Here is an 18258-nt window from a genome sequence, read left to right as displayed (position 1 = left end):
CCAGTGAAAGTTTTGAAAATGTCTAGAATGGCAGCATTGTTACAGAATAAAGGGTGGTGGAATATAAATGCCTTGGTTAAAGTGACTGTTGCACAAGCTAAAATAATTTGAAAAAAACGTAGCAGTACAAGAGCTAAAGAAAGAAATGATTGGTTCGACCTTGGCTTGTTGTCTCATTCGGCTAGCATTGAGAATTTGCAAATGAGTGAAGTAAACTCTTCTTCAATGAATCTGGACAGAGGTGATAATTCAACTACTGTCATTAGTGGTGCATGTTCTAATATCAACAACACTGTTTCGGCTGGTCATGGAGACATCTTGCTTAGAAGTAGTTTAAGGGTAAGATCGGCTCCAGTTCACTCAAGAGATTATGGATTAATCTTCTGTTTATTAAAAAAAGGGGGGGTTGTAATGTGGGGTAAAGTAATATATAATATGTGTGTTGCTTTAAATGTCATTCTGTCAAATCTAGATGTAGATTGTTTAGTGTTCTAGTGTTATGGAACTCTTGGCTCATTGATTGGTCTGCTGTTGTGGCTGGCGGTCGTGGGTCTTGTATTGGAATAAACCTATCTTCATATTTCTTCACTCGTTTGGATTTTATTTACAAATCGAATACTACAACTTGGAAGGTGCCTCACCACACTATAAACCTTTCTCAACAACAGGTTTATACAGTCTTTGGCAACGGACGCCTGGCTGCAAGAATAACATCCCCATTCACATAGGAGAACTTGCACCACTTCTGGGTGTAATTGTCTCTTGTGATCCGCGAGGTGCGCGAGTTAGTCCGCCCTGCCGTTCTGGGAGCCTGCCAGGTGATTCACTACCAGGAATACTCCTTGACAGTTCACCCATATCCAGAGGCACAAGGCCAGTCTGTGACCCATCCCATCCCATCCTGTCCCGTCCCGTCCAGTTTGTTGTAGTACCACAAGGCGTGGTGGTGTTTATGTCCGCCTGTACCAGCCTCCCCTTGACAGATGGCAGAAAGACTTTCAGCGCAAAGCAAATGACCCTCCGCTGCAGAAAGTTATTATAGAGCCGGAACTCCTCCAAAGACTAGAGGCCTCAGATCTTCATCTCTTCCAGGTGGCTGCCCCAGCCTTGAAGTGACGCATCAGTCACCGCTGGCTGCTCTGGGTGGGGAAAAGCAGGGGGTTCTGCAGCTGACCCAATTGCAGTTCAGTTGCCACCACTGCAAATCTTTGGCAGTCTCCCCTCGAATCTGGACATGGTCGGAGAAGTCTTCTTGATGGGACCACTGGGACTTCAAAACCCACTACCTGGCCTCATATTCTGCCTAGCATGCTATATCAGCAAGATGCATGAAGCCATCAATCCCAGCGGCCTCAGAGTTCACCTCACTGAAATCCAGGACCGAGGCTGAAAGATCAGGATCGTAGCCTGAATGTCCTAGTCTCTCTTTCCCAGGGGAAAGGAATTAAACTGAACCGTGTCCTGAGCAGCTCCAACGAAGCGGAGCGTCTGAGAAGAAGTCAGGTGTGACTTACACATTGCTAGTAAACCCCAAATATGACAGGAGGTTCGCCATAGTCTAGAGGTGGTTGACTACTACCTGGGCCAAGCCCGTCTTCAACAGCCAGTCATTGAGGTAGGGGAAGACTGGCATCCCCTGACCTCCGAAGGTGTGCTACCACCACCACCATCACGTTTGTGAACACCCGAGGGGCAATGGTGACACCAAAGGGAAGCATAGCAAACTAGAAATCCTCCTCACCCTCCATGTACCACACGTAGTGCCAATGGGCTGGCAGGACGGGAATATGGAAATAGGCATTCTGCAGGTCCAATGCCACCATCCAGTCTCGAGGGCAGACAAGACCTGGGTTAGGGTGAGCATCTTCGATTTCTCCTTCTGGAGGAAGGGCCTTTATGGGGACTACAAAAAAGCGGGAATAACAACCACATCCTACTTCTGACCCTGGCACCCTCTCAACAGTCCCTTTGGCAAAAAAAAAAAAAGGCTTGCACTTCCTGCTGCAAAATGGAGAGATGATCCTGTTAGATGTTGGGTGGAAGCTGCAGTGGAAAAGAAATTAAAGGTAATGCATATCCTTTTCTGAAAATCTGCAGGACCCACCTGTCTGATGTTTTCTTTTGGCAACCCGGATAGAATCAGTAGATTCTGCCTCCCACTGGGTGGGTGGCTGTGGTCCTGAAAGAACACACTAAAGTGGTTTTGCAGGTGGGGTGGCAGAGGACTGTGTCATACTGACCTTGGCTGTAGGGGCAGTGGGCTCCTCAGCCTCTCCAGTGAAAAGGCCAGGTCCCTTGCTGGGGCTTGATCAGCTGATGGTAGGGAATACCTTGGCCAAACCCACGAAAGGAGCGATGCAACTGGTGGGCATGGCAAGGCGGTCTAGAAAGGCCCAGAGAAGAAGCGGTCTGTAAAATGTTCAAGAGCAGGGTCAGCCTTATCTTCAGACAGGTGAGTCCCATCAAAGATCATGTCTATCAAGGTGACAAAAGATTTCTTATAGCTGCCATCGTCTATTTTTCAAAGTGGTTGTACTTATCTCTTGTAAAGAGTGCAGATTCAGCTTCTGTGGCATCTTTTTTGAGACATTTGTTTTGTATCGAAGGTAGGGTGAAAGAAATTGTTCTGTAGTAGGGTATCTCTGTGTATAGTCATAATCTAGTGAATAGTCCCGCCCATGTGCGCGGACCCCAGAGCAATAAAAATAATCTCTTAAGTTGTCAAGCCATGCAGACCTGCATCTACACTTAAGAGAGAATTTCAAAGACAGATAATGCAGCCTATATCCACAGGCTACACTGTCCAGTACTTCAACTAGAAAGAATTCCACCAGCAACCACCAACAGCACTGCCTGTCCAGCTTTTTCCATAGAGAAAAACCTGCCTCTTCCAGCAAAAGCCTCTGGAATGATAGAGAGGAAGGAATGGACAGACAAGCCCCATAGGCTGCCATTATGTGGCTCAGAACAGGATACTGTGCCTTTAAGAAAACTTTCCAGAACTTTTCCAGTATCCCAGAATGCACAGCAGGTCCCTTTTACTTTCAGTTCTTTTTGAAGGCGTATCACGCCAGACCTGTAGCATTCCTTATATTAACATTCATCTCTCCACCGGGGAGGAGGGCGGGCGCTTATGACTAACAGAGATACCCCTACTACAGAACTGGAGTTACAGAAAAGAAACTACTCCTTCTGTAGTAGGGGGATCTCTGAGTATAGTTATAATCTAGTGAATAGAATGGCAAGCCCATCCCCACACAAAAACGGCGGTGGAGTAGATTACAAAATAATACCACTACTGTGCGAACAAATTTCGCAGCGAAGCCTGCCCAACCTGAGCATCTGCCCTGGCATCCACGTCCAGTCAGTAATGCGCAGCGAAGGTATGGACCGACTTCCAAGTGGCCGCCTTGCAGATTTCTGCAATCGGAACATTGCGCAGCAAAGCAGTCGTGGCAGCTTTGCCCCTGGTGGAATGAGCCTTAGGTTTACCCCCTAAGGTCTTATTAGCCTTTTGGGAACACAACTGTATGCAGGACACAATCCACCAAGAGATGGACTGTTTGGAGGTAGCAAGACCGGTCCTGACTGATCCATAATTGATAAACAATTAGTCTGACCTACGAATATCTTTGGTCTTATCAAGATAAAACTTCAACACCCTCCTAACGTCCAGGGAATGTAGAGACCGTTCCGCTGGAGAAGAAGGATTCTGAAAAAACAACAAAATAATTAATCCATGTAATCAAATTTGTGTGTGCTGCGCAGGGTTAGGGAACTGCCTGTGTCCTTATAGTATGAATTCCGAAAATGTTTCAAGTCAGAGTTTGCCTGAAAACCTGCGTGCACTGCGACTTACGTATAACATATAAACTGTTTGACACAATTATTCAAGGTTGTGGTTAAGTGTTGAATAATTGTGTCAAACAGATTTATGTTCTGTTATACGTAAGTTGCAGTGTACGCAGATTTTCAGGCAAACTCTGACTTGAAACATTTTCTACATTCCCAGGTCTACCACTTCTGGTAAGTCTGGGAATGCGTCAGAATCCGTGGTTGTTGCGTGGGAACACCCATGCAACGCCCATGGAAAAGCACCCCTGGCGTACAGTAGCGCAACCCTACTATTTGCGTTGCATTGCATTGCTCAAAATTTATGAAGCCACTCAGAGCCACGCAAGGTGGCCTTGCATGGATTCATAAATCTCATTTTTAATTTACGTCGCTGTTGCACCACGTTGCATGGTACAAGAGCGGCGCAAATGGGCTTGTAAACATTCCCCAAGGTTTTTTGGCATAACACCAAGTGCAAGCTCTGTGAATTAAAGCTTTAGAGCAGAGAGGATGCACTGGTTATAACACACCTGCAGATGGTGTCTACTGTGTCACACCTCAGGATTTTGATGTCCACTCATAGTAAATCTCCTGAAAGAGGTGGGGTTTGAAACATTTAGTTTCTAATTTAGGGAACCTTAATAAGTTCTAGTCAGCCGGTCAGGCCACCCTCAATTTTAACTGAGAACGGCACTCCCATCAGCTATATAATAGGCAATGCAAGCTACCCTCAAACATCAAGTGCAGTGCAAGCTTCAGTCACTTCTTTATCTGAAAGTATGAACAGTGCAAGTGCACACTTCAGTATGGTACAACCAGTACAAGCCCCCGTCACTTAACAGGCAACACAAGCTTTCCATTACACAGCATATTTAAGACACTACATTTCCATTACATTGCATGTTTACAGAATTGGTAGTGCAAGCTTCTCAGGCATACTTCTACGACAGGCAGTTGCCCCTTATTCACAAAACAAGCACATCGAAGGCGGTTCCAGGGCAAACGTTAAGTTAGCGCTGCCTTGGACCGGGGGCACCCTCCTTGGAAGCAAGCGGTTATGGCAGTCTTCTTGCCCATTCAACCCATGGCTCTTTGGCCAAGACTGCAGTCACTCATGACATCTTGACCACAGGACACAAAAAAGTCAGGCCTTTTTTCTTTTCTTTTCAAACTGTCAGTGCATTTTTATTCAATCTTCACAGTACAAAAATAAAAATAAATAAAAAACAATAAATAATTACAGCCAAAACGGCATCTCTCAGGTTTCCGAAGAACTCACAAGGGTCACAAACACAGCTACGAAATGAGGGTATAAATTACATCACAAAACGCATCGCACTAGAACAAGGCTAGGGGAAAAAAACAAAGACATGAACCATTTAAACACTTGACACAGCAATTTTCTTCAAATGTTACAGCTACAAATTAATTCAAGTGGAAAAAAATGGCACGTTTTTCCTCGTCGCTGGAAAACTGGACTAAGAATTCTGTGCACAATCGGGTGGTTCCCGGCCTGATACAATCTAAGAAATAAATACTGAACTGCTCGGGGGAAGAGCTTCACCTTGGTGCGCACAACGCAGCTTTCCTCCTATTTGTCATATGTTCCCCAAAAACAGTCAAACAGTACGTACTTTATTTAGTTTTTTTTTGTTACAGTGCATGAAGTGACATGAATGGGAGTTTAAACTCAGGCTCATCTCCAATTAGTACTTATAAAACACACCTGAATTTGACAAATACAAGCATAGCTGACTTGCAGGAGTACTGGTACTTGCGTTACTAGTACTGAATAATTTATAGTACTTGCAGTTCTGCAGATAAAAAGCAGTGCTTTGCTACTGGAAGTATTGCTATCACGCATAGACGCACTGGTTCTGCCCTATTGAAAGTGCCGCTACGATGCAAGAAGGGCTCGTTCTGTCCCACTGAAGTGCTTGCAGTCCACAGAGTAGTACTGGCCTTTTCAACATTGGGTGGCATCGCTCTTCTAAAATGTATTAGGGCCCTGACAGGGAGCACTGGTTCCGACCAGCCAAAAGCTAGTGTACCAGCAAAGAGAAACATACGATCAGCTCTGAAGCAGTGCAGTGCAAAGTGCCAACTCCCTTTAAAAAGTGCCAGTGCCATCCCTTTAAAGAAATCAGAAGTACCAGCACATTTACTATTGGAGTGCTGCTCACCACACTCACAATTAACGTATGAGGAAAAGACAAGGCCCTGTACTATTACACTGCACATTTAACCTCGCAACCACCTCCATCACTGCCTGTCTAGGCATCCACAATTCTGGTAACCATCTCCCAAGGATGGGGCAAACACCTCTCATCATAGCAGTCTACGAAGCATCGCCATAGGAGGCGCTGTACCATATCCAGGCTGGACACAGAATGAACCAAGAAGAGTCTGCAGGGGCATGGCCCATGCACTACCCACAGGAGTCCAAAGGGCAGTGACCAATGCATCGGCTCAAGACCAATTTCTGACTTTAGTGGAGTCCAAAGAGGCAGTGACTTGTGCACTGTCCCAACTGGACTCCAAAAAAACAGTGTTCTATGCAACAGTAAAAATGCAAGGAGTTGTGTCGATAGGGTCAGTTAGCTGCCTCTGGGCTGGAGGAGGATCACTGTCCCTTTTAATTCTCCTTTGACTGGTGCACGGACCACTGCCCCAATCGATTCTGCGTAGGCTGATGCATGGATAAAAGGTGTGATCCATGCAATGGCACAAGTAGAATCCAAAGGAACAGTGATAAATGCACCAGCCCATGGGAAACTCACAGGAGCATAGATCCCAGAGGGAGTCAACAGGGCTTGGGATCCATTCACGTACCCAGTGGAGTGCAAAGACACAGCCACCAGGCCTAGGCCATGGAGAGTCCAAGGGGAAACCTTTCAATTCGAGGTTCCCAAGGAGGTAGGGGACCCACAAATGGCTGGATGGGTGTTTTCAAAGTGCATCTCTTTGTACAAAGTGATATTGAGCGGGGGACAAGTGCATCTCTAAAACATGGATTTCGTAGCTCTAGAACCACTTATACCATCCCATCCCATCCCATTCTTCTTGGAACTCCTAAGTTCGGTTCTAAGATCCATGTGGTGACGTTCCACAGGCACCTCAGGTCACATGGTGTTCTCACCAACTGCAGCTCTATAAACTTTGCAGCCAGCATCCTAGAGCGACTCGGACAAGGCTCAATAAGCAGCTGAAAATGGAGCACAAATGTACAAATGAAGGGTTTCAACTTTCATATTGGCTCAGACCTTAGGCTCACAGCTTGTATCTAGCATTCATCCACTTTCTGACTTCAGGCAGCCGAAAAGGCAGCTGCAGTAAACCACAAAGAAACCTTTTTTCCTTCCACCCACTAAAATCAACTAGGCAACATCAGCATGGGGACAAGTAATCAGAAATAGAGAAAACCAGACCTGCACAAATGTTCAAACGAGTGCAAGATGACCGTTGGAAAACGTATTTTGGTCGCTTGAAAACAGGCTTATAATCGAGCAAGACGGTATCCTAGAAGCATGCTTTCACGTCACTACTACCTTACAATACACACCACCTGTCTCACCCGCTATGGGATCTGTGCCAAACACACACTGCTAACTGATAAATCACCACAGACCTCCTGCTACAGGCTTGATACCTAACTCAATCACTGTAATCGACAAAGCACACTCTGCTAGAGAACCAACTTTTACAACCGATACAGAAATCCCCACCACATATGGGACATTTTACAAGCTTCAACAGCAGCAACCCAGCTCCTTAAATGCTAAAGGACAACCTCGGCCCCACAGACTCCTACAGGGTTCCGACCTGCTACAATACATCCTATATCTGCTACATAAACGCCCCACATCTTATGGGCCAGGTCCCAAGTCTCAACACTGCTACAAGACCAGCAGCCTAGCCCCACCATTTCTAAATGGCAACCTTCCTTTGAGTATCTGTTATAGGGACCTCTGCTCGCTACACTGCCGCCCCCACATATGCTACAGGATACACTCCAATGGGACCAGCACTCACGTCTCAACCATGCTACAGGAATATTAGCACTGCCTTATCAATGCAACACAACACAACAACACCCACCCGCAACTGCCTTCTACAGGCCACATCAACTGCTACAGGGTCTCACCTGCCTGCTACAGGGTCAACCATCTCTCCCCTCGCAACAGGACCATCTCTTTCTATTAGGCCATTACTTTAAGTCCATCGTTGCTACAGGCCTAGCACCAAGCCCTATCGATGATAATAGGATAACACCCTGCCCCATCAGCTATAAGCCCTCCTCCATCAGCGGATGTTCTAGGAAGCCAACCCACCACCCCGACTAGACCATAATCACCCCGTCCACAAACTAATGGAGTTGCGCCCCCAGGACCACATCTACAGACCCAAAACCCCAGCCGCTCTCAACTATCTTAGAATGGGATTCCACTTTTCAGACTTTTTTTTCCATCACGAATAAATCCAAAAATAACTATAACGCCAAGAAATATGGCCCAGGAAGTCAAGAGCACCCATAAATGTCATTGCCTTTAAAAATATTTTCAACTCTGAAGGCTCATAAGTATTCTTAATAGGTTGAAATTCAGTTTTCATTTCCACTCAACGTCTCTATTAGATCCTCTCCTGGTTCCCCTTGCTTTGATCAAGATACTGATAATGGTTTTGGTTGCTCTAACTTTCTCTCATAATTGAAAATTGCCCTAGCCTTCATGGACTGCCCATCCAAGAAACTGCAAGCTATGAAACCCCACATAAAAGCCGAAGGCTGCAAGGGATGGCCCAAAGTCCTCCCACTCATTCGGTATGCTTCTTATTGTACTTCTTGGAAGAACTGATAACGGGAGGTCTTCTGTCGGTGGTCAGAAATAAAACTATATGGCAGGAGTATTCTACTCACATCATCATCAGATAACGGACACATTTTTTGTCCTGGGATTAAATTACACCCAAACTTTCAGGCAAGGCAATATTTTTACTTCTAAAAGAATTGAATGTCTTTAAATATTTTAGGCATATAGGGCCAGATGTAAGAAGCATTTTACCAGTTGCAAACGACCAATCAGGCTATTTACGACCGGTAAATTGCTTTCTGCCAAGTGCAGAAAGCAAAATACAACTCTGTAACTTGTTACTAAATTGCATTTTCCTTTTGCGATTCGGTATTAGGAAGCGGTGTGTTTAAGGCGTCCCTTCCTAATACCGAATAGCACTGGTATGTAGGAACGTTTTGCGACTGTGAAAGTTGTCAAACATTTGCAGATACCACCAACTTCAAGTTGGTGGTAACCCATTCGCAAAAAGGAAGGGGTCCCAGAGGGACCCCTTCCCCTTTGTAAATGTGGGCACCAACATTTTTAAGAGCAGGGAGTGGTACCAAGAACCACTGCCTAGTCTTAAAAAATGAAAAGGAAACTTTTTTTTTTTTTTTTTAAAAAGGGCTGCATTTAAAAAAAAAGTGGTTTATTTAAAAAGCAGTTACAGACATGGTGGTCCTCTGACCCCAGCAGGCCACCATCCCTGTGAGTGCTAGCCATTCCCAATGGGTCGCATATTGCGGTCTGACTCGTGAATATAAATGAGGCAGGTCCCTTGCGACCCATTGGGAATCGTAAACAGTGTAAAACACACTGCTGTACATAGCTGTTTGCGATTCCCTAATACCAAATCAACAAAACTTCGCTATAAGAAAATCGCAAACACTAGTCTATGTACATCTGGCCCATAATTCTATTCCCCATACTATTCTTCTTTCACAATGTTAAATGAAGCCTACAACCTGAGATGTTGCAGAGCAGTAAAACCTTCCAAAACCACCAAATCTACTTCTACATTTGTCCCTAACTTCAAAGAATCAGCCACTCCTTACCAATATTGGGGCAGAAACTCCATGCACCCCCCTTTACAGGATCACTACCCACCCCCACAAAAACCTCTCCTCACTGCTGCAGAAACAGGCTCATCTGATGGAGGAACCCTCCTCTCACCGGCCCTCCCCATTGCCCCGGCTGCAGCTGTGGTAGCCTTTCCTCACTGTGACCAGATTTATCTCACTGTCCCAGGCCGACCCCCATCCTGCAGGGCTACACTTTCATCACTGCTACAAGGCAAGCCTTCTCTCACTGCTAGCGACCAAACAACTCACCCCTTGCAGGGCTGGCATACCCATTACAGCTACAAGCTCAAACTCACCCTCACTAACCCCGCTTTCATGGGCAGGATCCATTGCCACTACTGCAGAGTTGCCTCAGTGCTACAGAACGCACTGCTTTGCTAGAGGGTCAGCCCCACACGCAGTCAATATGGAAGACCATTAACCCCTTCCCTGCTCATGACGGAACCACTCCGTCATGAGCCACGGGTGCCGTGTGCTCATGACGGAGTGGTTCCGTCATGCTGCGGCCGTTGGCGGCCGCTCCGCCCACGCGGCGCTAATTCCCCGCCTGTGCGGGCGATTAGCGCCGTGGGCAGTCATGACGGAACCACTCCGTCATGAGCACAGCTCAACCGTGACTCATGACGGAGTGGTTCCGTCATGAGCACGGCGCCACCGTAGTGCCCCCAAACCCCCCCCAGCGCTGCTGCGGAATTCCTGCCGCAGCCAAGGGGTTAAAGGAAGGGATTCCACAACCCGAAGCAGAAGTCTAATTACCTACTGAGTTATACTAGAAAGAAGATATGTCAGAAGGGGAAAAGAAAAAAAATACCATAAAAAATAAAAAGAAGCAACGCCACTTTTCTAAGCAGGGAGTTGGTGCATATGCTCTCTAGCACCTGGACAAGCATGTTCGGGTGCGACCCGCTATGAAGGTGTGTTGTTTCTTTACTGGATGGGTCTCAGTAAGCAGGTTCTGCATCTGGACAAACATTTCTGACCTGGAGTGGACTGCTGTGCATTGGGGCTAGCGTTCTTCAGGACGGCAAGTTCTGTAGGTTGCATCGGTTTCATGCAGTATGTGGTTGTGTGCAGTATATGAGTATTGCTTTTGTTCTCTTCGTTCATCAGAGAAAAGTGAGGAAGAAATATCGCCTAGCATTCTCAAACCAGACATCACCTTAAGAGAACCTTGTCAAAAAGATCTACATTTGTACCCATTCTCCTAACAATCTCTTGACACAATGATTTTGAAATTCGTATCCATCCCCTGCAGACCTCTTAGAAAAGAGCTTCTAATGGCCAAAAAACCTCATCACGAAGAGGAAGGTGACCACAAATCACCACATGGCATAGCTAGTGAACTACATCAGTAGCAAAGCTGGTCACTGGATCACACCAGCCACCAATATGCAGCTAACAAGACAGGCGTTTTTGGATCAGGGCCCATCTCACAGCTGAAATGCATTGGATCAATGTACGTAGGGGAGCTAACAGAGGTAAGACGCATATAAAATGGCTGGACTAAGATGTCATTTTTTTTTAAAACAATTGGGGGAAAACATCGGTTGGTGATGCGGGACCTCCCGGACCGATACAGTCAAGACACAGGCTCAAATCAGAGGGTGGACTTTAGGGGGGAAAAAAAAGAAAACAGGTTTTTTAGTTAAAAGGCTAGCTCCCATACAAGCAGTAAGCTCTGCACACAAATGTACTTGCTTACTGGAAGTGCAACAAGTTCACAGCCCATGTACCACTGAACAGCAAGTGGGATCTCCTTCCATTTCACTACATTTCGAAGCTATACCAACATTTTCCAGGCGACATAATGCCCTATCGGGACACAACATGCCTCGTAATACTATAGAGGTACAGTAAACAAAATGGCTCAGCTTTTGGGTGGAGGTGGGGAAAATGCCTACTCCTCTCCAGGAGGTCCTCCAGCCCTTATCATCCTGAAGATTCTGAGATCTGTGGGAGTCAGATAGCACCTCTAGATACCAAACACAGGTTGGTGCATGGTTCTAATTCCTGTGGTTCTCTGTGACTGCATCTGAGTAAACAGTACAAAAATGTTGTTTTGAAGGGAACAAAATTAGGAGAATCTTTTAGATGAAAGTCCAGATCAATTAATAGTCAAGATCAGTCATGCTTTAAAATATTCAGTACATTATGCAGATCAGGCACTGATCCTACAGCAGGAGGCTGGGTTAGGCTGCCTCCATCCACTCTTTTCACCACAATGATTCTTGTGAAACATATCACAACCCTACCCTCCGGAAGTACTTACTATAAATGTTATATACCACTAGCAAAATCAGGAGACTCCACAACTTGCCCACCCTCTGTTGTACCTGCTGCTCAGCCAATGTGAGTGTGGTTTGGAATGTTTGTGCGGATGATGCTGTGGAATGTTGGGTGAATGAGTTTGTCAGTTGGGAAAATGGGCTGAGCAGCAGAAGGTCGCTCCTGGTGGGGCTCTCTGTAACTTTATCTTGAACCTTTTACCTTAATAAATACCATCCTAAGTTTACCAAGGAACAGGACCCTGTCTTGATTACAACACCCTCTGTGTTTTGTGTAGGGCAGCGAGGTGTGGTAAGAGATGCAAACAATGGGCCCATCCTCACACCTCGCTCGCCATTGCATGTTTACAGGAACACGAGTAAACTTCTTGGGATATTTCTTTCTTTATGGAATTGATAAAAATAGCATTGTTCCCCCAGCTGTTGAGACTCCGCCTCCATTTAGCGGTCCAGCCCAATGAGGAGCCTGCTCTTCTCTTCCTGGCTGCTCTCACCCTTGAGGTCAGCGAAGACTTGGGTGAAATAATGGGCATCGGAATTGAGCTGTAACATTTTTGGGCTCATGAGGTTGATGACGGATAGACAACGGTCCCAGAAGGCCTCCTTACAGTTTTCCACCAGGAAGGGCTTGAGTGGGTAGGAGATCTCATTACCCATATAAGAGTAGGAGAGGTAAAGGCAGGTGAGCAGCACTGCCTGCAGTTCGTGCTCGGTGGCCACCTCCGAAGAGATGGCATCCCGACAAAGCATATACAGGAACACCACGTTAGCAGGGGTTATGAAGCCCTGGTCCTGCCATCCCTGAAGAAGCAGCGACCGATCCACGCTCCGCAGCCAGAGGACAGGGTCTGTGGGGGAAAGATGCTTTAGCCGGTAGCACCTCCTGCAGAGGAACTCACCAAGGCATCTCAGTAACTCGCTGGTTGAGGCCTGAACAACCACTCTTTTGGGAGAAGACGAAGGGGCGGAGTTGGAGTTTGGAATTTTCTTGACAGAGGACACAGAGTTCTTGGTGCTGGAGATCTGTTTCTTCTGCCCCGGTGGTTGGGCTGGTGGCTGTTGGGCAAAAGTGGAGAGGTTGGCACAGGACAAAGACTTTTTCAGGTTCTCATTGTTGAGGTGGGTGATGTTGTTCTGGTAATTGGTGTTGGGTTGCACCTTTTTGGAGTTCTTTTTCTTGGCAGAGACGGCCACAATCCTCTTCCAGGGGAGGACAGAGATGATGGAGTGTCTTTTCAGGTTTTTGTCTTTGGCATTCTTGCTGTTCTGGACGGTTGTGTAGTGTCCCACGGTGGCCGAACCATCTTCAAAAAGAGATGCCTTCCGGTAACTGGGTGACAGGGACAGCACGGTGCCCATGGTGTCAGAGGATGGGGGACCTGAAACAGGTCAGGAAAAATACCTTGGCTTTATCAAGCCAAGAGATTAGATTTAGACCTACATTAAATTCCTCAGTTTGTGCTCCAAAAATGGCACTCCCTCCAAATTCCAGTCAGTTTTCAAAACCTGCAACAAAGAAGACAGCAAATTGTTACTGCACGTTTAAGGTATCCACATCATCATCCGTTAAAGTCAAATTTAGACAACTTTGGCTCTCAAAGTACATCAATAATAACAGATATATTTTAGTGGGTTGAGACCTACACTGTGGAATAGACATCATTTCCAGTAAGCCCTGGTATGATGGAGTCCCAGAGACTTGGGCGAACTTTTTAGGACAGCAGGGCTCACAGCGCCGTAACCTGCCACTCACTCCAGTGCTTTTCTACATTAAGAATGAGTTTCTTAACACCCCACAATGACTCCGTCAACGATACCATTTCTTGTTGGTAGTAAGTCATCCAGTAAACATTAATGCTATTTAGGAAACATTTACTACTTAGTCTACGGAAATCGTATAATAATGTTTTGAGTGACGATGGGGTTAGGAATTTGCTACCCAAGCTGAAGGAGTACAGTTAGTACTCCTGCCTCTTCTCATGACCTCAGCCCCCAGACTGAGGAGGAAAGGATGCACGTATAACAAACAAAAGACCAACATCAGTAGTGATTTTGTAAAATTATCAATGATGCAAAATACACACATTTCCTAACAGAATGAAACGCTCATTAATTAATGACTATTTATACATACACTAATATAATTCTACAAGCAGTGTTATGAGATGATATTTTCAAGAAGTCAATACACATAGTTAGGTTGGTAATCCACTCCAGGCCTGCTCCCTAGACACTGAATGTGAGTGGAACATGGAATCTCAGGGTATCACAATGGCTTCAGTGACATCCCTGCAGGTATTACAGAAACAATCACTATTATTTTGTACTCCCATGTCTCTTCATAAATCATTTTTTCCATATATGACCAGAATAATTGGCCTTGGTGACACACGAGTGAAATTTTACACAACGGTTTCCATTTCTGAGCCAACACGCAGAACTTAAAGGCATAAGATTCCCAAATCCTGTCTCCCATTAGCATCTGGTACTTTGCCGCGCTTGATGAAAGGGACAATCGTATTTCGAGCACGTCACGTTGAGAGTTGTGTGTGGCCCCTGACCTGGAAATCACTGACGCCAGATGAAGCTGCCCTAGTTTGGCCCAATTTGAGTCCCAACTGTAGGAACACTGTCAAGTGCATATACTGAGCTGTGTATTGCACCCACTCTCTGTAGAGGGGGTTCCACACAAGTCTTCTACCCTTAATATCAAGGGCCCCCTTTCTGCGAGCATACTACACCCCTGTAGGTCATTCTATCTCTACTTCCTGTGTGGACATCAAGCATGCAAAATGTACTCCATTCATCCATCTCTTCAAAGTTTTGGGAGACGAAGGAGCGGAGGAATCCGAGCAGGGGTGGGTCATGGTCCTGCGATGAAATATCGATCGCAATATAGAACGGGATCAACTCTACAAGGCACCGATACCCTTCAAAGTATCGGTGATAAGGCGCCGGGTAGAGCTCCAGCTATAGATACATATGTGCAACACTTTCTGCATTTGGCAACGTCCCCTTAGCCTTTCACCCTCTCAAAGTTGCTTAAACAAGTACATTTAGGGTTGTTGTAAAAACACTCATTTGCACATGAAGAGATAATTACATTTATGGTGTGCATTTTATAAATATTTTTGTTCATATATGGAGTCATTGTACTGTACGAGCAATACAAATAATGCTAATATAATAATAAATCAGTTCATTACTACGTTTATTGCCTAAGACACAACTATAGAGATCAAAACTTAAATTAGAGGTCACCAAATAGTAAAGCCAGTGAGGGTTTCAGGACATCCTCCATGAATAATGGTGGAAGTAAATTTACATGATGAATATAACAAACACTAACTAGCAAAGCCAATAGATATGGTGTTGGCTGTCAGTCCTTTGGCTATGTCAATGCTTGTTTTGCCATGGTTTTTCCAAAATGTTATTGTTGGGGAATTGGGTAAGCTGCTGGGCCCACATTAATTATAAAATATAAAATAAAAAAACAAAGCAAAAATCAAAACTATCTTTTTGGTCTCAAAAACAAAAAGAACACATTTCTGTAGAAGTCCCCATCCATGCCTCCCAAGGGAGCTACTTTGTGTGTGGATGTTTTCTTGTGAAAGGGCATAATGCAGTGATTCACAGTGTAGCTAGTGAATGGTTGAAGTGTACTAACTCGATGCCCCATGCAGTAGAAAAATGTGAATGACAATAACAGACCAATAGATTAAGAGAACTGTCTGAAAGCTCCTACAAGTATATTATACTATAATTGTAGTACAATTGAACGGTATTGGCTAACACTTAAGCATCTTCTTGATCTAGAGTTTGGAATTGTGTTACCAAGAGCAAACATGGCCATGTTACTGCCAATCATCTCAAAATATCACGCAATAAAAGAGTCAATTTCTCAGTTTTCTTGAAATACACGTGTCACCTACCGCACCTACATCAGGAGGTTATTTTGGCTACTCTGGCAAACGCTGTTAAGAATTGGGTGGGAAGAATCCATTTCTGCACAGAAAGCAAATATCTACGTTTGATAAGGTTCTTTTTAGCATACAAGGCAAAGCGGATGCTGGAAGGTGACTTCAGACACATTCATTCTGCTGCACACGGGTATGTTCTGTGGGGTGCTGTTCAGGTGGACACAGGGGACAGCACCTACTGAACGAGGTATTGAACGGGTCACAAACATGCACTGAATTGCTGCTATGTGTGAATTTTCAAGTTGGTGGGTGTTTACATAACATATGTTTTTTATTACATGACTAGTTTTTGTATGGTGCATATTGTTAGACCTGTCAGCCCTTTGGGTGGTCCCTCCTCATCATTATTTATTTTGTCCCACTTTTGCCTCAAACCCTGTTTGAATTTTTCCTTTTTGGGAACCACCAGACTTTTTCGTGTTGCTACAGATTCAGGGAGCCATTTTAGCTACCCCTGAAACTTCTGTCTGAGGGCCTGGAGCACACAATGGTGGCCACCTGTGACATCACCAGCATCCACTGGAACCTACCAGCACCTTCCAGAACATTCCAGGAGATTCCAGAACTCTGTGACAGTTGGAGACCGTTTAGAATGTTGGGAGGATAAGAGAGGCAGTTGGCAGTTGGAGCTGGCAGTTGGCACCTGACTGGTGAAGAGAGAGGAGCACAACAGTGAAGGAGGAAGGAGTGAAGCAGCAGGGGTGGAAACTTGTGCCTGGAGTGGGGTCCATAAACCCACCCTTGATACTTGTCCCTACTGATGGATCCCAGCCTATAGCCCTGTGTGGGAAGAATACAGAAAAACTCAACCTAAGGACCTGGACAGCAGGAACAGGCCTTAGAATCAAGAAAGCAGCAAGATTCTGACCTGAGAACTGGTTTCCCTGGAGTCTGGCGTCGAGTAGCCGAAGACCTGGAGCCCGAGGTGGAGAAGCGGCGCTGACTGAGGTAGCAGACGTCGTACCCGGAGCCACCTGAGGTCGTAAGAGGGCGCCGACGGGGGTCGAGAGGAATACCAGAGGTCGAGGAGGAAGTGAACCGAGGTCGAGCGAGCGGCGTCATCGGAGGAGTGAAGTCCGCCCTCCGGAGTCGTCGGAGACCGAGGTAGAGGAGCACCGGAGGTCGGGAGTGAGGATCGCACTCCGGAGTCGCCCGGAACCTGTGAGGAGGAGCACCGGAGGTCGGGGGTGAGGATCGCACCCCGGAGTCGCCGGAAGTCGACATCGAGGCCAGGCCGGCCGACGTCATCGGAGCCGAGAGCGCCATCGGACCGGAGCCGCCCGAAGTCGACATCGTGAAGAGACTGCCCGACGTCGTCGAATCGGAGGTAGAGATCGAACCGAGGCCGCCGACATCGGACCGGAACCGCCTACCGGCGTCGTCAAAGAACTGACATTGTGCCGAGGCCGCCGAGACCGAACCAGAACCGCCTCACGGCGTCGACACGACTCCAGCGGCGTCGGAACATCAGGAAAAGGGCAGTAAGTGGAGTAGAGGGCGCCTAAGGCCCTGTGGAGACCTGAGAGACTGCTCTAAGGGGCTAGGGAGGTGCTGAAACCAACCTGACTGTGCAAGGGGTGAACTGGGACTAACCTAGAGAGGTTGTGTGGAGAGAGAAAGCCAGGGCACTGGTATTCCCCCCTTGGATCTACCTCAGATTAGGCCTCAGCCTTGTCCCAGCCAGGGAGTAGCCCCCCTCAAGCCTTCCACAACCCTACAAGCTGTGCCTGGGCCATATCAGCCCTTAAGAATTGAAGTGTCATCTGATTATATGAGGGTTGCTGTATACTTTTAATTATTTATTGGGGATACTGTATTTATTGAGTTTTTACCTATTTATTGCTGCACTATATTTATAGGTCCACAGGACTTGTTGGTGTACAATATTTATTGGTACAGTATTTATTGCCTCAAAGTATTTAATTGTCTGTATATATTGCACTTGTATTTATGCCCTGTTATTTATGATCACCCCTATTTATTTCATCAAACAGCCAATATTTATTTGACCTGCACTAATTGAAACTTGTATATTGTGATTGACCTATTTATTTTTCCAATCAGCAACTAAGAGAAAAAGATAAAGAAAGAATATTTTCATAATTTTTACGGTGTAGAGTCGTTTTTGGAACGGATGCACGCATGGTTATTGTATGGGTATATTGTATGCTTAGCACTGCGCCTGTTTCCTGACCACTCGAGCCAAGCTACCACAGTGTGTTCGGGGAGTCCACCACCACCCTGCGGA

General features: G+C 46.0%; 1 protein-coding gene across 1 annotated transcript in view; it reads right to left on the bottom strand.

Moving 5' to 3' along the window:
• Window positions 1–12332: 12332 nt before the first annotated feature.
• CDK5R1 (cyclin dependent kinase 5 regulatory subunit 1) overlaps window positions 12333–18258 on the bottom strand; it is a 102227-nt gene continuing 96301 nt past the window's right edge. The window contains exon 2 of the mRNA XM_085624097.1: window positions 12333–13536. Within this exon, the coding sequence (XP_085480223.1) occupies window positions 12472–13389 (918 nt within the window). The 5' untranslated portion in view covers window positions 13390–13536 and the 3' untranslated portion in view covers window positions 12333–12471. The remainder of the gene's footprint in view (window positions 13537–18258) is intronic.

Source organism: Triturus cristatus, chromosome 1_1 (assembly GCF_964204655.1).
Source record: "Triturus cristatus chromosome 1_1, aTriCri1.1, whole genome shotgun sequence".
Lineage (NCBI taxonomy): Eukaryota > Metazoa > Chordata > Amphibia > Caudata > Salamandridae > Triturus > Triturus cristatus.
This window is presented reverse-complemented; position numbering and strand designations above follow the sequence as displayed.